Source organism: Elephantulus edwardii, unplaced genomic scaffold, assembly GCF_000299155.1.
Source record: "Elephantulus edwardii isolate Elephantulus edwardi_28Jun2011 unplaced genomic scaffold, EleEdw1.0 scaffold00004, whole genome shotgun sequence".
NCBI lineage: Eukaryota > Metazoa > Chordata > Mammalia > Macroscelidea > Macroscelididae > Elephantulus > Elephantulus edwardii.
Genome location: NW_006399754.1, coordinates 16777693 through 16804232, shown reverse-complemented (window position 1 = coordinate 16804232; position 26540 = coordinate 16777693). Strand labels below are relative to the sequence as shown.

At 43.9% G+C, this 26540-nt stretch overlaps 1 protein-coding gene across 1 annotated transcript in view; it reads right to left on the bottom strand.

Annotated features, from left to right (window-relative positions):
* Nucleotides 1–26540, bottom strand: part of ABCC4 (ATP-binding cassette, sub-family C (CFTR/MRP), member 4) — a 271694-nt gene that overhangs the window by 60108 nt on the left and 185046 nt on the right. The window contains exons 20-24 of the mRNA XM_006879571.1: nucleotides 18162–18312; nucleotides 9569–9688; nucleotides 8146–8256; nucleotides 6339–6439; nucleotides 4547–4738 (exon numbers count right to left, since the gene is read on the bottom strand). Of these exons, the coding sequence (XP_006879633.1) occupies nucleotides 4547–4738; nucleotides 6339–6439; nucleotides 8146–8256; nucleotides 9569–9688; nucleotides 18162–18312 (675 nt within the window). The remainder of the gene's footprint in view (nucleotides 1–4546; nucleotides 4739–6338; nucleotides 6440–8145; nucleotides 8257–9568; nucleotides 9689–18161; nucleotides 18313–26540) is intronic.

The following is a 26540-nucleotide window of genomic DNA, read 5'->3' as shown; positions in this document are numbered from 1 at the left end:
GATATATGTTTAGGTATAATTGTCATGACAGGAGTCCAGAATGAAGGGTGCATAGTTGAGTGGAGCTGGGGGGAGGGATTGTAAAACAATGAAAGAATTTCTCTTTTACTTTTCAAAGAGAAGAATGTACTGGAGATGGGGGGGAGGGACGAGGGGCAGGGAGAAAAGTGCAACAATGCATGAATGGGAATCCAAGGTTTCTGTAAATTTTCATTAAATTTAAGAATAATAATAATAACAATAAAAAGAAACAATCACAGATCACAGAAAATATACACAAGTCTAAATACAAATAAATAAATTAATTTAAAAAAAAAGAAAAAAAGAAAAAAAGGCTTCAGATAATTGCTTCAACCTGGTGAACTCTGCAACTGGGACCAGGAGGAGCCGAGCCTGAACATAAACATCCTTACAGGTTCAAGAGAGGCTGGTAAGGGGACAAAGACTGATAAAAAAGGCAGAATGGAAAGTTGGGCAGAACTGTGGCAGAAGATTGTCTCCACAGAGAAGGGGCTCATAAATTCATAGACTCAGAACGAGCACCCAACTTTCAGCTTATAACAGTAACACCATTGGAGGATAGCAAGTGGCACAGGACCTTCTAGAAAGTCCCATTTTGCAACCAAGAGGTCGAGGCAAGTCATTTGCTCAACTGTAAATTGTCAAAGGAGAAGTCTGGGGCTGTCAATCATAAAAAATAGCCAACGGGAGAGCGATGGCTTAGAGAATGCAAATGTGTGCACACCTCATCTGTTCACACGTCAATGTGGAGGGCCTGGGACTCTCTTTCCACCCAGTCCTGGGTGATGCAGCAGCTGATCCAAGAGGCAAGTCTGAGCAGAGAGGACCTGGGAAGCTGGCAGGGAGAGGGCGGCAATCAGGACATGAGGGGAAGGGTTTCTAAGAAAATATTGTGGGGTGGCGGGGAGGAAAGGGAGAAAATGCAAGAAACTAATATTTTTGCACATTATAGCAAGGTCTAGTACACACCTGTAAAAATGTATTATCCAGGTAATAGCTCTGAGCAAGTAGGAAAAAAAAAAAAATAACCAACCCAAATCAATCTCACTCCAGAGCTGGAAAATGTCTTCAAATGGCCCAGCACTCACTAAAACGATCAAATCGACCACAAAATCATCTAAATGAAAAATGCAGCCTGTGTTTAGACTTTAGCCAGGAAGCCTAGAGTGGTATTTACCTCATTCTGACTCTTTATTTTTACCTGGTGTTTCTTCCATGAATTAGAAGACTGTTTAGTGCCTATTACATTTTCCTGTTACTGATAACTTCCAGAAATCCAGAGAGCAGAGGAAACAATTTAAAGGAAATAAAGCAGCATTTGTGCTCTGTCAGCACATTCCTGTGCCCTCTCTCAATCAATCCCACACCACGGGGTGTCCTGGTGGGTACAGGTGGAGGGAAGCAGCAACCTCGATACACATATGCAGAGAGTGCAATTATTTCACGACGATGCTGCCTGAATACAATCTCTAAATACACAAACAGGGGAAATGGGCCAGCGCCAGGGAGCCCACAAACAAATCAAAACTCAAGTCACTGTGGTTCTTATAATTCAGATCTCCAAATTCAATTTACCCTCCAACATTTTTAGAATCGCAGATGATCTGAGATTATTGCCCACCGATTTGGGGGTTTGTAAGATCAAAGAATACAAATCTAAATGCCAGGATGTATTTTCCAAGTTGTACGACAACGCTTCTTAGATAACTCGTATTTTATTGCTCCATGGGAAATTTCAGGCGCATGCAAATTAACAGGATTATGCTTACAATGTAAACACGCTGTCTGGGAGTAAGCAAGGATTCCTTACGGTGCTTTCAGGGACAGAAAGGGAAAGGCACTACTTTGCTCAAAGCTGCAGCTAACGTTTGCCCTAACCGTAGCTCTTATTTTCTTCTCAATCCACAATCAAACAGTGGAAATAATTAGGATTCAGCTTTTGCCAGGGGACCTACTGAAGCGTCTCCTTGGGTATCATCTGGACGTAAGTGGTACATTTATTCTTCCATGTCACAGGGTATCATTCATTAACTTACTACAGTCCACTAAATGGACCTGTGGGGGAACGAGAGTTTTAAAGAGCACTTCTTAACGTATTTAACACTTCTATCAAGATAATGAATGGGTTGTTTCCTGGGGGTATAGGGAGATGTGGTAGTAAGATACTGTGTCACAATCCCAAAGGCATCTAGTTCGAATCCATCAGCTGCTTCAGGAGAAAGATGGAAAATTTCTTGCAGTGAGATTTGCTTTATTTTTTTTAAGTTCGCCTAGAGGGTCAGCTATGTTCCGACTTGATGGCAAACAACAAAAACTAGACGTATGTCTTGCTATGTGTTTTCCGTCTTGCTAATTTCTTCTGTCTGCACATTACTCAACCACAGAGCAAACAGTCGCTCAGCACTGACTGTAGGCTACTTACCAGACCCTTCTCTGGGGAACAAATATGAACAGTGTGATGCTCTCTGATCCCAAGTGCCTCGGGCAGGGAGAGCTGCAGCCCCGTACGGACCAGCTGTGCCATGAAGGCCATCTTGAAAGAACATAAAGGACCATGTGGGAGATCAGGGGCTTTTACGGAGGCGGAGATACTTAAACTGACAGAAAAGGAGCACCTGTCACAGTCAGATAAAGGGAGGGCATAATAGTACCTCAGGAAGAGGGATGTGTGTTGGCCAAGAGCTACGGGTGCACGAGACATGAAGGAAACAGGGAGTCCTGAGTGTATGTGTGAGTCCAAGCCAGAATGGGAGGCAGCATCCTATTACATTAGCTGTTCTAGTTTTGTTCTTTCAAGAGCCTGGCTCATGTCAGCCAAGGGCTGCGAGTGAAGTGTGCGGGAACTCCGCTGGCCACCTCAGACACGGGCAGAATCAGCTCACAGACCCCCAGGCCCCCACCAGCATCATCCTCAGCCCTTCCGGGCATTCTGTTAACTGACTTTTGGCAAGTCTCTCAGTCCTGACCGCTAATGGTGCTGGGGGATCTGAGGGGACCAGAAGGGAGCTCACCAAGGTCATGGACTAGCAAAGAGGTGGCTACGAATCAGGGCTGTGTACCAGGAAAAGCAAACCAACAAAACCTAGTCAGAGGGTGAGGAGGAGGACAAGGATTAGACAACCAAGTAGAACAGTAAGGCTGTGAAAAAGCCGAGGGACAAGGGAGCAATGGATGACGTGGTGGAAACAAAGGAAGAATTTATTGGACTAGATATTGGAGAGAAAGTGACAGGAGCAGGGGAGAGTCTTGTCTGGCTTCTGCTGCTGATAGAACTGATTACAATCAGGTACCCTGTTCTTGTTGAAATGTGCTATCAAACTGGGACTGATTTCAGAGGCTGTAAATTGCATGGGCTGAGACTGTCCATCCTCCAGTGAAGCCGCTGGGGGACTTGTACTGAACGCCTTTCAGCTGACTCCTTACTGGACCTGCATATGGTTAATAAGCTATGTGCTTCACCAACAATTATGTAGAGTTAGTGAAAAAGATGAAGTCTTAACTCCTGCATCTGTGAATATGTTTGAAAGAAAGTGTCTTTTATTATGTTAATGAAGTCATGCTGGGGTAGGGTGGGTCCTAAATCTAATCTCTTCTGAAAGAGGCTCAGTGCGGAAAAAGAACACGGAAAAAGAACATGTAAGGCTCCATCTGGAAGGGAGGAGAGCTCAGGGCTAGGATCAAGGAAGGACCCGCTCTGAGAGCAGATATCTTCATTTGAATTTCTAGACCCAGAAACACAATACATTTCTATTCTCTCTGTTTCAGCAGCGACAGGAATCTAAGACACAGCATGAAGAGTGAGGAAAGAAGACGCCGATATTCTATTCCACATTAACTTACATTCTGATGCTAACTATTCCATTGCCACGAATAATTCCCAACAATTACTTGTATCACGGATCTAATTTATATCCATAAACTCAAAGTCAGTGCAGTCTACTCGGAAGTGACTCAGAGCGGACCCTCCAGAGGGTTTTCAAGAGGATGCAAACAGCGTGATGGAAGACTACTCGTCTTTCTCTCACAGAGTAGCCAACGGATTCAAACCACCAGTGTCTGACTTGGCAAGTACGAATCTTACTAGGCCACCCATGCACTGATTCGCATCCATGGTTGTTGTTATGTGCCGCAGAGTTGTTTGCGACTCATAGCGACCCCATGTACAACAGCCCTAAACCCTGCTCTATCCTGTGCCAGTCGCACTGCCTCTGACACTCCCATCCTGATTACCCCAGTCACTGAATCAATCCACCTCATAGAGGGTCTTCCCCTCCTGCGCCGTCAATCAGTCCACCTCATAGAGGTCTTCCCCTCCTGCGCTGTCCCTCCACTCTACCCTGCATGATGTCCCTCACCAAAGACCTCTCTCTCCTTACAAAATGTCCAAAGTATGTCAGATGAAGCCCCAGAATCCTTAACAGGAACCAAAATTTCTGGGGTTACATTCCAGAGTGAATCAACAAGCAAGCAAATGCAGTTTTCAATGGGTTGACATTTTCAAGAGGCAGGACAACTTTAAACAAACCTTCTCTCTTGATTTTACGAGAGCTGTCAGGTGCTTCAACACGAGCGGTCCATCTAAGCTGTATGTGAAGTTTACGTTGTCAAAGACAATGACACCTTCATGGGGCCATGTTGGTGGTGGCCGTTTGGGATATTCCCACGGTGCTTCTTTCTCGAGGTCAGTGTATTCAATCACCCTTTCTACTGAAATCATCTGGAAGAGATGGACACCCACACACGTTAGGGGGGGATGCTTTTTTGTTTGTTTTTGTTTTAATATATGTTTACTGATCTCTAAATTTTCTGCTAAGACATCTTTTCATTTGTTCGTTTATAATTACAGCATTCATTTTTTTCTTTTTTTAAATGAATTTTAATTAACATTTACAAAGATTTTGGATCTCCATTCATTCATTGTTGTACTTTTCTCCCTGCCCAACCCTCCCCCCTAGTTCGCTCCTCTCTTTGAAAAAGAAAAGAAAAATTCTTTCATTAGTATACAATCCCCTCTCCCCCCGCCCCCTACCCAGAGTACACTCCAGTATGCTTTTTAAAAGATGGCAAAACCACTCAACACCCTTCTTTCACCCACAGCTGGTTAAAGATAACTCAGGTCTCAGTTCTTCAGAGAAGAAAAGCAGGAGTTGTGACTAGTTTTACATACTTCTCCACTGTCTTATGACACTTTCACTCAATGGTTCCTTTCTTTGATACTACACTAAAATGAGAAGAATTAGATGGATGTGAAGATTTACCTGCTTTTCTCACCAGAAAAGAAAATAAAGAAATTTTATTAAAAGGACTTTTAGATGGGCAGGGAGAAAAGTGCAACAATGAATGATTGGAAACACTAAGTCTCTGTAAACTTTCATTAAAATTAATTTTAAAAAAAGTACTTCTAAATCTATTGTTAAAGAACATCCAAATAAATTGGATGATCAGTAATACTCAGTCTACTAGTTAGCCCGTTCCAAAGGGAAAGATTTCATTTCAACAGTCTTACCTCCTTTGAGGAGAAGGTGCTCATACGTGGAGGGAATCTGTACGACGACAGCCTGCCCACTACGAGCTGAGTCTGTCTCGCAGTAAAGCTGTGAGGCCACACATAACTGCCTCATGGGGCTTTCAAGCCAGTGATCTTTATGGGACCACAATGCCACCACCGTACCTTCCTCCCTAAGAGTCCACTGACCTTGCAGTTAGCACCTGAGAGCAGTAACCTCTGAACCCTACGGCTCCTTACGAGCTGATTTAAGCTTCCACCAACCATAAGGGACGTGGGCTTGGCATCTTGGACCACTACAGGATGGGAATGGCTGGTCCTACCAGAAAACGAAGGCACAAACTGAAGTCGCCTTGTGTTCTGTATGACACAGAGGAGACTAAGTGCTTTGGGGTGAGGGGGGAGAGGAGAAAGACTCCTATTAATTAAACAAACAACCTCAAAAATACAAAATTCTCCTTTTACTGAGAACGAGGAATTACCCCAAAGAAACAAAAATAAACAGACCTCTAAGAAATTAGCTTATATCCTCTGTAGTATTTCAGAGCCTCCCTCCTACAGAGACATTTATTATATTTGAAGACAGCTTGTGATGAATAGGAAACCTGCTGACATAGCACACATAAGACTGAGAAAAAGATGTATATATTTTATTTTACATTAACTTTAAACAGATGGGGGGAAGGATCTAAAAAACTCTGTTAGCTACGATGCAAAAATAACAGTTTTAATATTTTACATAAGAATTGCTTTTATGCCATTTAATGGCAAGGAGACTTGAAAAGGCTAAGAATGTTAAGATAAACATTACCATATTCTCAACTTCAGCGCTTTGTCTAACGCACCACTGGAACATTCCCATGAGTGTGAGGGCGTAGGACAAAGACAGGCCGACCTGCCCGGCATCCAGCGCTAAGAGGAGAAGAAGGGGTACACAGTCAGTCCCATTCCTAGCCCCCAAGTCTCACCCTTCTGTCATTTTACCAAAAGAATCGCTATAATGTTTAGACAATGTGCAGAGTCATATGAGAACAGTTGTAATATCTACTGATTCCAACTGTGAGAAGGTGGAAAAATCCACTGCCATCAAGTGGATTTTAATCCACAGTGAGCCTCCATCGGTTCTCTGAGGCCACACATCTTTACAGGAGACTGACATCCATCCTTCTGTTGCATCGTCACCGGTGGATTCAAACCCGCTGAACTTCTGGTTAGACAACGAAAGGAGCCACTGTGAATTCAAAGACTATCAAATTGAAAATGTAATGATTTCACTAATCTCAATGGGGAGCTCCAGTGGCCTAATGCTAAGGGGCTGGGTTGGCAACAGGAAGGTACTCAGTTCAAATCTGTCAAGTGCTCCATGGAGAACGATGGTTGTCAGTTAGTCTCCTCCCATGTGATTTACTGCTGCTACAAACCCCACTGGAGGGGCAGCTGTCAGCCGGTTAATGACGTGATGGTACAGAACAACAACAACAAGATCGACAGACATCTGAAAACCAGTATCATACACGAGAAGTCCTGGGGTGGGGGGTGGGGAAGGGCGGGGTGCAAACAGGCAGCACGCTTGGCTGCTGACAGCACAAAAGGTTGGAGGTCTGAGTCTACCTCCAGTGTTTCAGAAGAAAGGAGTCTCCAAAGAGCGAGCTGGGATCGACTTGTGGAAAATCAGTCACTGAAAAACGTCTCAGTCCACTTCTGCTCTGATAGCCAGGGGCCAGTGCCTTGCAGGGTTTTACCATACAGCACTGGTATGGACTGAGTACATGGAGAACAAGGCCATTATTTCAGGCATTTGTCTTTATGGTTCCAAGGGCCAATACCTAATTCCATTTTCTGATGGCTTAGTGGTGAGAAGCTGTGGTGCAAACCCAAAGGCCCACAGTGCAAACCCACCATGTGCTCTGGGGGAGAAGGAAGGGCAACCTCTTCCCGTGTAAGTAACAGCCTCTGAAAAAGCTGATGGAGGGTCAGCTATGAGTCGGTTCCAATTCAATGGCATCAACAACAACAGCAGCATATACAATATACTAGTCAGGCGCTGTTGAAAACAAGGAAAGGGTTCCACTAGCCAATACTTTTGAATCTCAACTACTCCTCTCACTGTGCCATTTGTCACCAAACATACTTCAGTGGAGTTACAGAGGGACCGTAAGGGGTGGAGAGTATATGCCACGCATGCCACCACCATCTGGAACCCGTGCTGCAGTGGTGGGAACACTTGTTTCTACGGAAAGTCTTTATCAATCCAGTGCCCGAGGCAACAGTTTGCACCTTTTGATAACTCAGGCCCTAAAAGTGGAAACCCTCCTGGGCCCCAATGCTTCACCATAGGCTTCATTCTCTCCCCACAACCTCCTGCACCACCAGGAATATTCAGAATGCCGCCCCCATCCATTCAAACACAGATAAAACGCCTGCTCTCATCTGGCCCCGCTGCTGAATCACATTCAACCTGACACCCTGTAAGCACTTTAATGCAATTCATTAGAACCCATCATTAGAACCAAACGGTATGTAATATTAGACAAGGTGGCAGGAGTTTAATTTAATAACTGCAAACACGGCTATAAATTGTAATCATACCATAAATAGTTACTGACATCTGTCCTTACTTTTTGCCAGGATCAGGGACCCAAAGGCAATGACGATGACAAAGATGGCACAGATGGCGTCCAGACGCACGGCGAACCATCGGGACGTCGTCAGAAATAAGAACCAAGCCTCTGGATGTTAGGAAACATAATAGGCATAATGAATGAGTAGAATAACCAAATTAACTGCATCGACCGTGGGAGAGCATTTCGCTCTCTGCTGAGCCGCAGAAGATCTTTACACAGAGTAGGGCTGCAATTTAACAGCTGGCGTGGGGCTGCACACCCACGGAACCCCGGGATTCCAGAGAGCTAAGTGGTACAAGGCAGGATATGGTACACATTACACGAAACGTACAGTGGCTTTGTGGGAAGCATGCGCTGGAAGATTCAACCCAGAGGTTATAAACAGAAACACGGGGAACAGCCTCCTGCCTGCATTTCTTGTAGGGCTAGGCCTCGGGGCCACACAGTTCACTGTCCCCACTAATCCAATAACACAGAAAGCAGCTGCCCATTTGTTTTTACCACCTTCCATACTTACCACAGTGCCTTGAAACACAGAGGCTATTCCTTAGGGACCAGTAATTGAATGACCATCTGACTAAGTGAATCTATATGTAGTGTTCAAAGCTGTACCATCTCCTCAGAACACAATAATAACTACAGAAACTGGTCAGGAATTTGTAAATGAAGAGAAAAGCCTGACATTTCTGAAAGGAACAAACTCCAGTCACAAGAAAATGTCAACTATTAGCTGCTGAGTCCATTCGAACTCCTATCAACCCTCCACTGGGCTTCTGAGGCTGTAACTCTAACAGGAAGAGAATGTTCATCTTTCTCCCACACAGTGTCTGGTGGATTTGAACCACTGACCTTTTAGCTAGCAGCCCAGCGTTATATGGCTCTGTTATCAAGGCTTCTTTACACATATCAAATGACTATGGAGTGTGGTAATCAGAAAATCTTTCATTTCCTCAGTCACTTCTTCAACTCTGAATGCTCTAAAATGGGCCTAGAACAGTTCCAAAGCTGTCATTGTTAATAAAGATTTATTGGAACACTGCCACGACCATTTGCTGACATGCTAGCTGTGCCCATTTTCACACAACAGAGATAAACTGATGCATCCAAGACACTACCTGATCATACCTAGAATGCCTCAAACATTTCACCTGCCCCCTTTTAAAAAGCATTTTCCATGCACTATAGGGAAAAATAAGGGTGGAGAGAGAGAAGGAGAAGGAGTAGTCTATAAGCTAGTCAGGGGAAGGAGAGCAGTGGTTTGAAGGGGAAAGAGGGGACAGGCAGCCACAAATCCAAGAGGAGAGACACCCAAGGGGAAGAGGGAGGTGTGCAGACCACAAGGTCACCTGAGGAGGGAGATCAAGCCTAGAGCGGCAGCATCATTCCTGCTGGGACATCAAACTCCAGATGTACAGACCTGAATGCAGATCCTGGTGTGCGTCAAAGAGCTCCTGGAACCTCTCTTCAGCTCTGTATGCCCTGATGGTCCACAGTCCCTGAAGAGAAGACGAGAGGTGGGAAAACACTGGACTTCGTGCTGAGAAGGAAACACATACACAAAAACAGAAAGCTCAGTGAGGTGAAACGGAATGAAGGCAGCAGCCTCCCAAGCTACGTTACACATGACCACTACCACATCCAGGGCTCCAAGCTGGCTGGCCAGCGGGGCATCTCAAGAAGAAACAGGAGAAGAATAGTCCCTCTGGGGTGAACACTCCATGTCCACCTTCAAACTCTGGCAAGAACTTCACTTCACTTTAATTATATAGAAATAATGGTCTCTGTTTAAATCTTTGACCAAATGCATATCTAGCTACATTTTTTATTTTGTGAACTCAAATTCAAGATCCTAGTCAAGCATGATCTCTCTACTACTATTCTGTGACAGCCATCTAGCCAGAAAGAACTACTTTTTAAAGTAAGGGAGCTCTGATGGCCTAATGGTAAAGAATTCTTCTGTAAACCCAAAGTTAAGTGGTTCAAATCCACTAGGTGATCTTAAGGAGAAAGAGAGGCAATTTCCTCCCATGTAAATTAACTGCTTCTGAAAACCAGGTGGAGGGTCAGCTATGGGTCAGTTCTGACTTGACAGTACATGACAAGAATAATTTTTTAATATGCAGCATTTTTTAAAAAAAACCAAAACCCAATTCTCTGTTAAGATCCTCACCACACTTAACTATAATAAGCTAGACATATGAATCTACCACCTGTCTGTCAGTTTATTATACTACAGTGGCTTGCACATGGCTGTGATGCAAGAAGCTATACCACTGATATTTCAAATGCCAACAGGGTCACCCTGATGATGAACAGGTTTCAGTGGATCTTCCAGACTAAGAACCGGAAGAGAGGCTTGACAATGGACTTCTCTGTCACTGTCAATTTGCCAGCAACTTAGCAGCGACACCCCAATGGGGGTAAGCATGACAGAGATACACCAATCTGGGAGAGGATCAGAGAGTCAATCCAGCTCAATTTTATTGGGATCTGCAGTGCACTTATATACACAGGAAGGCAGGATTGGGTGGGCTTGTAGACGTAGGGCATTCAGATTGGATAGGAGAACCTCAGCCTCGTGGGGACCACTCCCAGCTCAACAGACGCAGCAGCTGTCTTCCCAGGTGGTGAGCTTTCTCAAGCCAGTACAGCCAAACACAGGGGAGCTTTCTCTATCCCGTATTAAAGGCCGTTGGGAAGCTTGCACTTATCTGGAGCTTAGGCAATCTGTCCTGGCCAGAGGCCCTCCCTTCCTCCTCAACATTCCCCAACACTTCTCAAATGAGTCAATGTAAACCTTGAGGACCACACAGAATGATATTTGATATAATACTAGAAAATGAGTCTTCTAGGCTGGAAGGCACATAAGTATACATCAGTGTGGCCACATCAACAGAATTTAGCATATTGATGATCATTAAGATGGCAGAAGAATGTGCTAGAATTTGTTCTTCTGGCCACCGGTTCACCACAAGCTGGAATGATTTGACAGCACTTAACAGTCAGAGCTCTGGTGGCTTAGTGGTAAGGAATTGTGCTTCCAAAGCAAAGGTATGTGGTTCAAATCCACTGGCAGACAGATGGGCAATGTTCTACTGTGTGATTTACTGCCTCTGTAAACTTGCTGGAGGGTCGGCTATGAGTCGACGCGATGACAATAGTGAGAACAGCATTTATGTGTCTCTTTCCTTCATGCATTAATTCCTTGAGGGTTGTTTGTTGTTGTTATGTGCCGTCGAGTCGCTTGTGACTCATAGCAACCCTATGTACAACAGCCCTAAACCCTGCTCTATCCTGTGTCAATTGCACTGTCTCTGACACTCCCATCCCAATTATCCCAGTCACTGAATCAATCCACCTCATAGAGGGCCTTCCTCTCCTGTGCTGTCCCTCCACCCTCCCAAACATGATGTCCCTCTCTAAGGACCGGTCTCTCCTCACAACATGTCCAAAGTATGTTAGACGGAGCCTCAGAATCCTTGCCTCCAAGGAGCCACCCAGTTTAACCCTTTCCAGGACAAATCTGTTTTCCTAGCAGTCTACTGTACTCTCAATACTCTTCTCCAGCACCACAGCTCAAAGGCATCAATTCTCCTTCTAATCCTCCTTGGTCACTGTCCAACTCTCCGATGCATAACAAGTGATTGCGAAGACTATGGCCTGTATCAGATGCACCTTAGTCTCCAAAGAGACACCATTGCTCTTCAGTACTTTGGAAAGGTCCCTAACAGCAGCCTTTCCCATTGCAACACATCTTTTCATTTCCTGGCTACTGGTGCCAAGACTGTTGACTATGGAGCCAAGCAAACTAAAGCTGTGTACAATCTCAATCTCTTCACCATCCATCCTGATGCTGCCAATTGGTCCAGTGGTGAGAATCTTTGTCTTCTTGACATTGAGCCTCAATCCATATTGGAGGCTGCAGTCCTTGACACTCTGCAGCAGGCGCTTCAGGTCCTCCTCAGTTTCAGCAAGCAGGGTTGTGTCATCCGCATAACACAGATTGTTGATAAATCGTCCACCAATCTTGATCCCACATTTCTCCTCATAGAGCCCAGCCTCCTGGATAATCTGTTCTGCATATAGGTTGAAAAGGTATGGAGACAGGATGCATCCCTGGCATACGCCCTTCCCAATTTTGAACCATGCAGTGTTCCCTTGCTCTGTTTTGACAACTGCCTCCTGGTCCAAGTATAAGTTTTGCATTAGAACGATCAAGTGTTCTGGGATTCCCATTCTTCTCAGAGTCAGCCATAGTTTGTTATGATCTACACAGTCAAATGCCTTTGCATAGTCAATGAAACACAGACATTCCTCTGGTATTCCCTGCTTTCAGCCAAGATCCATCTAACATCAGCTACAATATCTCTAGTACCATGACCCCTTCTAAACCCAGCCTGGACTTCTGGTAGGTATAAAAATCTCTGTGTCCCAGTAACTCTACCTGTACACAACACATGATTATCACAGAGTCGAGTATAACTCCTAGTGAGCTACAGGTCACTGTGCCAGGCTCATCGTTCATTATCTCTGATGCATGTGAATCACTGTGTTAGTCCACCAGGCTGACAGTGATCTGAACTCACCACATTGCTCCACGAGAGAAAGAGTAGACAGCCTGCTTCTGTCAGGATTTATAGTCTTGGAAACTCTTTTGAGGCAATTCTGCTCTGTCTCATAGGACTGGCACCAAGTTAAGATTTGACTCAACATTATGGTTCCTTTGTGGAGGTGAAACAATAATGAAGCCCCTTGGGGTTTTCTGTTTGTTTTTTTTTTTAGCATGATATTTCATATGCCTGCTATTCCTATTTAATTAGTTCTTAGTATAAGTATTTTGAGAATCATGTTTAATACTTCCTTATCTTGAATAACATAACAAGTATGTTATTGGGATGGGAGTGTCACAGACAGTGCGACTGGCACAGGACAGAGTGGAGTTTAGGGCTGTTGTACATAGGGTCGCTATGAGTCGTAAGCGACTCGACGGCACATAACAAAACAACAACATCTTGAATAAATTTCTAAAACTTAAACTATTACCCTTTTATATATATATATATATATATATATACATATATATATATATATATACACACATATACATATATACATATATATATATTTTTTTTTCCCCCACTAGTTTATTTACAAAAATCTAACACAAATTTTCTGCCAAGAAAACAAACAGATTCATCCTGGAGAGGGTTAAACCAGGCTACTCCTTGGAGGCAAGGATTCTGGGGCTTCGTCTGACATACTCTGGACATGTTGTAAGGAGAGACAGGTCCTTGGAGAGGGACATCATGCTTGGTAGGGTGGAGGGACAGTGCAGGAGGGGAAGACCCTCTATAAGGTGGATTGATTCAGTGACTGGGATAATTGGGATGGGAGTGTCAGAGACAGTGCGATTGGCACAGGATAGAGCAGGGTTTAGGGCTGTTGTACATGGGGTCACTATGAGTCATAAACGACTCGACGGCACATAACAACAACAACAATACAAATTCAAACAAATTCTTTCAATTTCCCTCACCGCTCCACCCATCAAATTGTACAACCCAATGATTAATCCCCTCTTCCCCCTGTACATCCACATCCCTCTGCTTCCAGCCTCTCCCACCCCTCCTGGATCCTTATACTCCTTCTACAATAATGGGCTTATACAATATTTATCCTTGTGGGACTAAGTAAACTCACTCAGCCTAATGCTCTCCAGTCCCTCCCAAGTTAGGTAATAATTTACAAAGGTATTGCTCCTGTATGCTGCATAGTATTCCATTGTGTGAATGTGCCAGGCCACTGCTGAATATATCTGTCAGCTATTGCTTAGAGAAAGCAGAGGAACTGTCACTTATACAGTCCAATGGCCTAGATGGACAACAATCAACATATCACATCCAGTTATCTAGGGGGATGAGGAGAAGACATTTGTATTTCAGTCACTGTTCCAGTCAAACTCACTAACGGAAAACGCAAATGTTCTACGGAGGCTGTGCAAGAGTTCTTGGGATCTCCAGGTAAAAATCTTGTGCCTGATAAGATACTGGAAGCTTCAAGGGAGAGCTATTTAAGTATGGATAAGAGCCTTCATTACTTTTTGATTCTGGGGAATTTGACTATGATTTGTCTTGGTGTTTTTCTTTTGGAGTCTAGTCTGTTTGGAGTTTACTGAGCTTCTTAAATGTGGATTCCTCTTTTCTTCAGGATACCTGGGAATTTTCTTCTATCAGCATTTCCATCATTTTCTCAGTGGTTCCCAGTCCCCATCGTATTCTGGAATTCTGATCATAAGTATATTGTTCCTTTTGATGCTATCCCACATGATTCTAAAGTTTTCTTCATTCACCTCTCTGCTTCTTCTTCTACTACGTTCCTATTGAGATTCTTGTCTCTCATCTCTTCTGTGCTACTTTCTTTCTCCCTCTATCATGTTGGAAACATTTGTCATTTGGGATTGCATTTTCATGCATTTCTGTTATTTCTCGTACTTACTACGGCTGTACTCTCTGAATTGTGAAGAGTTTTTAAGTTTTTGCCCCTTTTAAACACCACTGATTCTCACCACTGGACCAACTGGCAGCTTTATAATAGATAGAGATTGAGGTTGTTAACAATTTCAGCTTGCTCAGGTCTACAAGCAACACTTTTGGCATTAGCAGTCAGGAAATTAAAAAATGAATTGCTCTGGGAAAATCACCAGTCAGGGAACTCTCTAGAGTACTGAGAAGCACCGATGTCAGTCTAGAGACTAAGGTGCGCCTGATTCAGGTGTTAGTCTTCACAATTACTTGCTATGCATCAGAGAGCTGGACAAGGACTAAGGATGACAGACGAAGAATTGATGACTATGAGTTGTGGTGCTGGAGAAGAGTACTGAACATGGACTGCCAAGAAAACAAATAGGTTATGTCCTGGAGATGGTGAAACCAAGTTTCTCCTTGGAGGCTAGAATTTTGAAGCTTCATCTCACATACTTTGGCCACATGGCCAGGAGGGACTGGTCCTTGGAGAAGGACATCACAGTTGGAAGGGTGGAGGGACAGCACAGGAGAGGAAGACCCTGGATAAGATGGATTGATACAGTAACTGGGACAATGTGGGTAGGTGTGTTGGAATCGGTGAGACTGAATAAGGACAGGGCAGGCTTCAGAATTGTTGTACGTCAGGTCTCTATGAGTCATAGGTGACTAGACTACACAGAACAACAACCACCACCTCTTAATCTTATTATTAAATTCTTTCTTCCATCTTTTGCAATTTCTTCTGTAGTTGTTCATGTTCTTCCTTGTCAATATTTCTTCTAGCTCTTTGTCTCTGGAGTATTTGCTTCAATTAAGGCTTCCTTCCTTTCTTCCATCATTTGTCCCTTCTTTCACTATCCGTTCATATAACTGTTTCATTGTACTTCTTCCACCTCCCTGTGTCTGAGGTATTCACTAGGTCTGTAGTATGATCTGCTTCTTTAGGAGAAGGCTTGTTTGGTTTTTCACAATGTTTGAAGCTGTCTGCTGCATTCTTGACAGTACATGAATTTTTTTTCTTGGTATGTGTTAGGTTGTTTCTACTGTGTCTGTGTAGGTTGTTGATAGTTCTTTATCTTTATGATGTTATTGATTAGTTGCAAACTTAAAGTATTCCCTTTATGGAGGAGGGCAACTTGCTATACCAGGAGTCCTTTCTGGTCTTGTGCAATGGGAAAGCTCACCTTTCTAAAGACCTTGAACTTCTTTCTGGTCTGCAGTGCAGCTGTGCAGGAATCTTGCTTGAGTGCTGTCTCCCTCTTCTAAGGTTTCTAACTGTCCTTAGTGGCCCACAGTGCGATCTGAGATGTTTCCTCCGACTGCTGCACTCCCTCTATCCAGGGTGGGGCAAGTGGGTGGTCCATAGGATGTCTACACAGCTGCCCTCTTTGGTCTTTCACAGCCTGGTGAGAATCTCTCCTGCTTGTGCTTGGATCACATCTTCTAAAGTTTTAATTGTCCTGCGTGCCCTGAGTGTTGCTGGAGTGCAGAGCAACCAGTGCATGGCTGTACTCTTCTTATTAAGGGTGGAAAAGGGGAGGGAGGGGCAGGTCCCTTCACTGCATCTTAAGAAAGCCAAAGAAAGACTTCTTGTCTCAACCCATATGGATGCAGAGTGGATCTACCCCAGACAAAAATCCAAGGTGTTCCTTCTGAGTCCACTTTTATTGAGTATACGTTAAGACCTCTTTTCAACCAAAACTGCTGAATGACTGCATTTTATAAGTGTCCTTAAATGATAGATGTCTGAAGCCTTGCTACATACACAACAGAACTGGTTGGAATCAATGATACACACACTGAGAAGTGTCTTGGGAATGCGGGCACAGCTTGGCCTCCACTGCCCAGCCTCCTAAGGAAACCTATTCACAAAACTAGACATCACAGTGGCTTAGATGGTCTGTTGTTGATGCAAATATTTTTTCTATAGTTTTTATAAAGCTGCTGCTCACTTACACAAACAAGATAAATGTACCTCTTCAACATCTCTTGAAAGAGAAACACACATACGCTATAACAAAAACTCTCTTGTCCTGTTGAACTAGTGTTTAGCAGATATTCAGAACTATGAAACCCACTATGCTTCTCTTCCTGGGCTGGTTTACAGAAAGCCATACTGAAGATCCTTTGTTGTACCTTTTCACAGGTGATATTTTCTGATGCAAATTTCTTCCTTTACTTCTTCCCTATCACCCTTAAGCCTTTGTTTAACAATACTACTTGCCTGGTGATCTTTCTTTTTAATAAGAAGGAAATGTTAGCATATGCATTTATAATGAGGTGCACTCTGAATGATTTCATCCTCTGTGATTATCTGGAGAATAGAGTGATCAATCATTCAATGCCTTTCCCATTATTCCAAAATTAGGAAGTTGACTGTACTTAATTGACTAATTGCATTCTAAACTGACTCCCTCTTCCCGTGTGCTCCCAGGGGCATTATTTTCAGGGGCCCCTCACAGGAGCAGACTGTGCGGGTGCACAAACAATGTGAACAAACGAATCAAACCCACCACCAGTGACTTGATTCCAACTCACAGCGACTCTTCCCAGGCTTTCTAAGGTTGTAAATTTTTACTGTAGGAAACATCTCATCTTTCTCTAGAAAAGCAACTGGTAGATTGCTACCACTAATTTTTCACTTAGTAACTCTTAAGCAGGTGGCACTGTACCCAAATATTTGTGACAATAAAGAGCAAAACTGGAAGTAACAATGCTTCATCCTTTCTGCATTATTTAATAACTGTAGCTTATTAGTTCTTCCCCTCGTATGTGAAAGCAATATAGTTTTGGAAAATTAATTCTGAAATGTGATTAGGTTCTTTGAAGCTTCCTTTCTTTTTCTTAATCCTTTCCCTGCCTTGCCATTTCTAGTATTTTGAGTGACAGGAAAATGCACCATTTTCCTTTTTCTGCTTAATTCTCACATGCGGTTGTTGCTATGTGACACCGAATTGGAAACAACTCATAGCTGAACCGCCAGGCTTTCGAGGCGTTACGTGCACAGCAGAGGTGTTACTTGTACAGCAGGAGACTGCCCGCTCCTGAGGAGCAGATGGTAGATACGAACCATCTGCTTCTGGGCTGGCAGAGCAACACCTTACCACTAGGCCACCAGAGCTCCAGTTTCACACAGCAAATATTTTCTTTGAAAAGTATTTCCAGAGCCCATTCTCGGTATAAGGCAGCGTGTCGTGAAAAAATAAACACATGACCTGTGTTCCTGGTGCCCACATTCAGGTGAAACCGTCTTCATTCCATTCATCTTTCATTTCTGCCCCATGCTAGGTCAGCACTGCGCCTGGCACCCCCAAGTTCCCTGTGCCCCGAGGTCCACACTGACTCAGGGATTACACAGGAGTCAATGGCCAAATAGGAACTTGACAACTTTTGAAAGGTGTCATCCTAGAACTTCAGAGGTCCCTGTAATAATGGCATAAAAAGCAGTCTGCATCGCCATGCCCATCTGAATCCCTTAATACTCACTTGTGGATTCCAGACGCTTGACATCTCTCGACGTTTCTAAGAAATACCGCCGGAGGATGAAGAAAACCACAGCAAGAGGCACTAAGGGTATCGCGATCCATGGGATGACGGCCACCGCCACGGCCACCACTCCGACCACCTGGAGGAATGTCTGAAACGAGAAAAGCAGAGGTCCCCTCATCACCGTGGTTGGGCAAGAATACACCTTAGCATGTGGCTTCACCGGGATTAAGCAACTTTGCTCAAAAGGATTTGTTGGAACAGCAAAATGAGAGACGGCCCCTAATGAGATTCACTGCATCCTTATGCTCTCTACATTAAGGCTAAGTGTTGAGTCTTTTGACCAATCAACATTAAGACGTGGTTAATATTCCACCCTGTTTTACATATAAGAAAAATGAGGCTTCCTATCGTTCCTGTTGCCATTGCTTAGAGATGGTCAAAGCTCAAAACGCATAGCCACCCTGAGGTTCAGGGCCATAGCTGACCCTCCAGTGACTTCCCCAGGCTCCAAATTGCCCAGGACTGTCCATCTCTATCTTGCAGAGCCCCCCAGTGGACTCCAGCAGCCAGAGGGGTTCAGCCTTTGAGTCAGTAGCCGAGCTTGTCTTACAGGCAGTAAAGCTCCAGATTATTAAGAGTTTGCAGACTTTACTAAGGAAGTTAGGGAGCAAATGTTATAAATGAGGAATAAAGGAGCCTTAGGTAAATGTGGGATAAAGCAGTTAATGTCAAATTCTGTGCTTAAGAGGAGGAAGAAAATATTAACCTTTATCTTCGAGAATGCAGATTCTTCTTTTCCTGGTTTTCTACCCACAGGTACTGAGGGCACACTCTGTATCTGGCCGCATACTAAATACATCACATATGTACAAATGGCTAAATGCTGGACTGCTAGACAAAAGTCTGGCAGTTTAAGTCCGCCCAGAGGTAACTTGGAAGAAAGACCTGGTTGTTAGGGACAGAATTTGGCCAGGGCTGAGGAGATCTCCACAAGACAGAGGGATCAGGGAGCGGCCAAGGAACGGATGACAAACACCAGACCCTAGCCAGGAACGCGGAACAAAGAACTGTGGTAAAAACCAGCCAGAAAAGACTAATTAGGCCAAAGCAGAAGGTATTACACCAGAGTAAAGGGCTGACAAGATAATAAACTTTCTAACCAAGGCTTGCTTTCTCCAAGCAAGCGCATATGCAGAAAAACAGGTAAAACGGACATTTTCCGTTTTTCTCGTTGTTGTTAGGTGCCATTGAGAACAATGCACAGTGATCCTTTGAAACAGATATGAAGTCTGTCCAGCCTTCTGCCAGCCTCACAATCTCTGGCACACTCAAGCCCATTTCCTCTCCTTCTCCACTCTCCCACCTTTCCAAGCATAAAGTCCTTCTCCAAGGAACAGCTTCTCTTAGCAACATGCCCGAAGTATGTGACACAGAGCCCCCATCCGAGCCTCCAAGGAGCCCTCTGGCTGCACCTTCTCCAAGACATACACGTTTGTTCTTTTGGCCGTCCATGACATATTCAGTACTCTTCTCCATTGATGTCAGAGACATCAATTTTTTTCTTCTGTTGAGAATACCATGGACTGCTAGGAAAACAAACTGATTTGTCCTGGAAAGGGTTAAACTGGGTGGCTCCCTGGAGGCAAGGATTCTGAGGCTCCGTCTAACATACTTTGGACATGTTGTGAGGAGAGACCGGTCCTTGGAGAAGGACATCATGCTTGGGAGGGTGGAGGGACGGCGCAGGAGGGGAAGGTCCTCTATGAGGTGGATTGATTCAGTGACTGGGATAATTGGGATGGTGGTGTCAGAGACAATGCGATTGGCACAGGACAGAGCGGAGTTTAGGGCTGTTGTACACAGGGTCGCTATGAGTCGCAGGCGACTCGACGGCACATAACAACAACAACAACATCATTATTCATTGTATAGCTTTTCATAGCATAGCAAGTGACTGAAAAGATCATGATCCGAATCAAGTGCACCACAGTCCTCAAACTAACACCATTGATCCTAAGAACTCTGGCAAGATCCCTGAACGCAGACTTTCCCAATCCAATGCATCTCCTGATCTCCTGACTGGGCTACCAAGTGCACTGACTGCGCTTCCAAGTAAAATGAAGTTGGTAACAGTGTCAATCTTTTTTTCCTCCATCTATTATGATGTCACCTATAGGTCCAGTGGTGAGAATTTTTATCTTTTTGACATTGAGATCTAATCCATATTGAAGGCTGCAGTGTTTGATCTTCTGTGACAAGAGCTTCAAGTTTTCACGTTCAGCATACAAGATTGTGTCATCTGCATACCAGAAGTTATTAATGCGTCTTCTGCAATCTTGATGCCACATTCTTCTTCACAGAATCCAGCTTCTCGAATAATCTGCTCAGCATCCAGACTGAATAGGTAAAACTCACTCCCACTGGCACCCTGACAGTTTACAATCACCATGAAGATTGCCAGGTTAGGACTCAGCAGATGCTGTAACACCCAGCACTTCATACTCCCCACACCCCTCACCCAAGAGACAGATGAATAGTGAGCACCAACACAAGCATATCATCCCTCTAATTTACTTCTATTTAATGAAGTCTTACAAAGACCAAGACCTTAAACCCCACGAGGTCCTCTCCACTCACAGAGGATGACCCATTCATCTCTCAAACATACTAAATCAACTCTAGTTCTTCATTTAAGTCCCTGACTTATCTTCATTCTTGTTAAGCTTTGCACTCCCTCTTCCCCGCCCCCTCCCCTCAGCCCCAAATCTCCTGCTGGCTTGATCTCATGGCCATAAAATCGACAGCAGGGAAGCCCCATCTCCTCTGGGCTCAATTTTTCAGCCAGGAAAGAAGCTACCTGAGTCTTGGCCTAGAGAACATGGTGATGTGTTTCTGAAAGGTCTCAGGCTGGAAAAGCCCGAGGAGAAGTTCTATCTGACTCGCATGTGGTCACCACGCCTTGAAGGCAACAAGCAATAGCCTCAAAAAGTAGCAGAATTACTGTCTCCACTTACAGAAGAGGACAGCAAAGCAGAGAGAAGTTCATCGTTGTTCACATTTGGACAGCATCAGATATGCAACTAAGGAGCCCACCCTGTCTGTCACTATGATACACTTAAGCTTGTCCCCTGGATACATCAAAGCATGGTTTGCGTGCAAATTTAACTAGCAAATTAATTTCCCATTTAATAACCTACATATCTTTTGTATTTATATTTATATATTTGAAAGATTTCTAGCTTATTTTAACTTAATTTGCTTTTAATTTCTCCCTCTAAATACCTTTACTTAAGGAATTTCAATGTTCATCAACATATCCAATTTTTAAAAAGAAAGAAGATGAATTTTTTTTAGAAGAAAAGTTTTGATATGGAGAAAAATGAACATGGCATTAAAGTTTTTCATTTTATCACTGAATTTCCCCCCTCATTAAGGTATTTTCAATGTTCTGTTTAACAAGATAATAATAACAATAGCAGATACCGTTTATTAGAAGTTAACACTACATAAGCCACTGTGCTAACCGTTCCATGAATAACTTTCATTCAGTAAGGCAACCATTACCCAGATTTTACACATGAAGGGAAAGACTATCTGAGGAATTAAATATCCACCTAAGGAAAGGTGCAGACGTACAGGGTGGGGGAAAGGGGGTGAATTCAGGTCTGTCTGTTTCTAAAGCCCGGGCTCACACACAGTGCTGCAATGCTAAACCTTTTAACAGGAGCTTAGTGCTAGTTTTCATAAAGCCAAATACTCCCTACACTCACAATGAACCTGGCCTAAAAAGATGGCAGGGAGAACAGGAATGCAAGTACTGGGTGAAGATGATATACATTTTTGTCTTTATCAAGGCAAAACCATGAGATCAGGGTCTAATGAGTGTACTTAGTGTCAAGGTGCTATGAAAACACGGTGCTAGCTTCCGGGATCGGGTGAACGGTGGGACGGACACAGAGACCAGCAGCGTGCAGCCCGAGACTTCTGCAGAGACATCTGAGACTCACAGAAAACCATGACTTCCAAATACAAGGCACAATATATTCAAACTGTAAGGGAAACCTTACGACAATTGTACTTGTTACGTACCATCAAGTCAGAACCAACTCATAACTGGCCTTCCAGCAGCTTTTCAGAGCAGTTAGTGGTATAGGAGGAGAACGCCCATCTTTCCCCTGAAGAGCAACTAGCTGATTAGAACCTCTTTCCTTTGGACTGGCAGCGGCGCTCCTTACCACTAAGCCACCAGAGCTCTCTCATGAGGAATTAATTGTGGTAAAAGTCAACCTTTCCTGCTCTGTTGGCCTACTGGCAAGAAGCTGCACTGCAATCCCAGAGGTGCGTGGTTCGAATCCACCAGATGCTCTGCTGGAGAAGGAGGGACAATCTCCTCCTGTCAGATCTGATTTCATGGTGTATATACAAAAAAAAAATAAAAAGAAATGATAATAATTTAAAAAGTCGACCTTTCCCTTGGGAGATGAGCATTTGCTTGAGTGCTGCAATGATACTGAACAAATTGTAGAGGAGATTCCAAACTAAGCTGAGCCAAGGGAAGAGAGGCCAGGGAAGCTACTTGTAAAAATCATAACCTGTGGATCTGCGGTTCATCTGATCTGCAAACAACGGTGGGGCTGGCTCAGATCAAGTTCATGGGTCCTGGAAGTCAGGACAGACTTGGTAGCTGGTGATAATAAGAAGGAACGTATTTCTGAACCTGCTGTTGTTGCTGTTAAGTGTCACAGAGTAGAGTATGACTCACAGTGACCCTAAAATAAACAGACCTGAACCCTGTCCTATCAGTACCATTCTCATCGTCTCTGACACACGTGAGCCCACTGCTGCAGTCATTTGTGTCAATCTGTCTGGTTGGGACCCTCCTTTTTTTTACCAACCCTCCATCTTTCTTTCTTTTTTACTTTTTAAATTTAATGAACGTTTACAGAGATTTTGGATTTCCACTCATTCATTGTTGCATTTCTCTCCCTCCCACCCAATTCACTCTTCTCTTTGAAAAGTAAAAGAAAAATTCTTTCATAACCCTCCATCTTTCTAAGCACGAGGCACTTTTCTAAGGATGATGTCCCTTTTCAAGGAATAGCCTCTCCTCGCCTCGTGTCCAAAGTATGAGAAACAAAGCTGTGGCATCTTTGCCTCCAAGGAGCACTCTGGCTGTACTTTCTCCAACACATATTTGTTTGTTCTTTTTGGCAGGCTTACTGCAACAGGAAAACTGAAAGAACGGCGTGAATAATAAGTGTACACATTAATCACAGCCAGGAGCCGTTCTGACCAAGGGTTAAGTTGCCTCGCTGCGTCCAGCAGGCTGTTCTGCAGCTTCCAGCAGCCCCTGCACCCCCCCATCCCCTGTATCCTGTGCTGAGCACGGCTGGGCAGGGCCACCCCTGCAGTGTGCCCGGGCACTGGGGCTCCCGGGGAAGGATTAGTCCAGTAATACTTTACAGAGACAGCCCTTATCAACACAGAGCTCTTCCAAATCAGTTTTCTCAGAGGATCCTTGGAAACATATTGTGAACGAGGAAAGTAAGTACTGTCATTTCTATTCATAGATAAGGAGAGCGAGGCTCAGTAGACTAAGTGGCTGTCCTAAATTCTCCAGGAAGGGACTGTGTGTGTTATGGACAAAGCCAGGGAGCAGCGTGGACTCAGGGAAGCCAAGCACCACTGAGGCAGGCAGGGTCTGATACACTGAGCTGCTAAACCCAGAGGATCATGGGGGAAGAAGGAAAAGCATCTGGAAATGTGACATCATGGGCAGCATGAATCAAGGTGAATTACCCTGATATACGCTTTAGACAAGCACACGAAATGCTTAAAGAGGAGTCAGACGTTCTTCAGTGTTAATTTTATTTGCCTATGTCCAAGAGAATGAAAAGATGGCTGTGTCTTAGAGAGGGTGCAGCCAGAGTGCTCTTTGGAGGTAAGAATGATGAGGCTTTGTCTCACGTACTTTGGGCATGTTGCTAAGAGGGGCTGTTCCTTGGAGAGACATGATTCTGGGAAGAATGGAGGGTTGGCGAAGGAGAGGAAGACCCTCAACCAGGTGGATTGACATGGTGACTGCTGCAATGGGCTCTTGTGTGTCAGGAAGTGTGAGGATGGCGCAGGATAGAACAGAGTTCAGATCTGTTCATAGGGTCCCTATGAGTTGTACTGGACTCGATGGCATTTAACAAAAACAACAACGTGTCCTAAAAAAAAAATAAATAATAATACATATGTGGAGTTCCCAGATGAAAGAATTAAGCATCCAATTACGAGAAAGTTTGACAGTTCAAACCCACTGAGACCCACCCAGGAGGCAGGGAGAACCTTCCAGGGCAGACAGACAGAGTACAACATTGCACTTCGACTGAACGCAGACATCTAGCTTCGAAAGCTGCTAACAGCTCCTCACCCCAAACGATGCCACACCCTTTGGCCAATGTTACTGCACCTCAGTCGTGTCATGGGGAATGGTAATCTGTATGGCAAGAAAACATCTCGACTTGGAAGCAACTGTCCCAAACCCTGATACCCAACGATCTGCAGAGAATCATCTTCTTGAAGGGTTGCATGAAAGCTAGTGACCCATCTGTGGCCTATCTGATGAGAATCTGATGCAAATCCTACAAATCTGCACGAACAAATGCAAATGCAATTCTTGGAAGAAGTCTTTCCCTGAGAACACATGTTGACGTTCCCTAATTGGGAGGAATCAGATCGTTTTCAGAGCATGACAGACTAGATCCAGGGGTGTAGCCAGAGAATTCATTTAACCTAGGAGTGTGCTGACTGACATGGTTTTAGAACAATCTTCTTGAGTGCTAACAAGGAAGGTTAGGTCTTTATGCCTACTCTGAATTTTGGTAAAATTGGGATAATACTAACGGTGCTCAGAAAGAGTTATGCAAAAGAAATAATTCTTCTTACTTTAGTACTGCCCTATAATGTGAGTCAGATGTGTAGAGGAGAGGTAATACAATGTTAGATTTAGAAAGTTAAACAATTTAAAGAAAATCATGAGCCTTGAACCCCAAGAGATGGCTCCTTCTGACCAGTAAGCATGGTTAGAGCAGGTGTGATTATTTGCCAGACATGGTAACATGTCCCATGCATTAGATCAGCATGGCTTTTAGCTGGGTGATGCATCTAACGCCTCTCTTGTTCCAGGAAGCACTCTCCAAAGACTGTCAGCAAACCTCAAGCCTACTACTCCAAGGTCTTGGCCTCTCCAGCAATCTTCTCAACTTTATCAATGCCAGCCAACAGCATTTCCTCAAGGCTAGCTGCTTTTCAGCGAAGCACTACTGCTCTGAAATGACTAAGCATTTCTGTACTATGAAGGCCAAAAAAGAAAGAGTCTTGCGGCCCAGTGACTAGGTGCTCAGTTATTAACTGAACGGTCCATGGTTTGAACTCATAAGCTGTTTCTGCAGGAGAAAGCTGGGGCGTTCTGCTTCTGCGAAGACTATAGCCTTGGAAACATATAGGCCAGTTCTATTTTATTTAATCACAGGAAATTAAACTGTGTCCAAAAATGTACGCAAGTTCCTTCAACTCTGTTCATGTGTTCCTCCATAATGGTGACACCAAATGAGGCCAGACACCTAATTATTGAAATCTGTACATCTGATGATTTGATTCATTGCAAAGAACTTTGAGCTGTGATGCTAGAGAAGAGTACTGAGTATTCCACGGACTGCCAAAAGAACAGACAGACAGATCTTGAGAAAGATGCAGCCAGAGTGCTCCTTGGAGGCAGAGATGACAAAATTTCACCTTGCATAGTTCAGGTAAGTTGCTAGGAGAAGCTATTACTTGGAGAGGGACCTCATGCTTTGAAAGGCAGAGGGATGGTGAAAGAAAGGAAGAACCCCAACCCCTGGATCTACACAGTGACTGCAGCAATGTGTTCCAATATGTCAGAGATAGAGGATAGGGCAAAGTTCAGATCTGTTGTTTCTAGAGTTGGTATGAGCTGTGCTCAACTCAACAGCATCTAACAACAACAAGAAGACAGATACAATAGTTAAGAAGCTATTTTAGTTAAAAAACCTGAGACAAAAGAGTAGAGAATGAAGACAAAACAAAATTTCTTAAAAAAAAATCTATATATTGATTCTTTTTTTTTCTTTCTATGTCACAATGTTGGGATATATTATAAACATTAATATGTCCAGAGTGAAGGCTGTATAGTGGAGTGGACTTGTGGGGTGGGGGACTGTATAACAGTAAAGAGTTTTTCTTTCTTTTCAAGGAGAAGAGTGAATTGGGGGAAGGGGGTGGGCAGGGAGAAAAGTGCAACAATGAACGACTGGAAATCTGAAGTCTCTGTAAATTTTCATTAAAATTATTTTAAAAAAACAAAAAAAT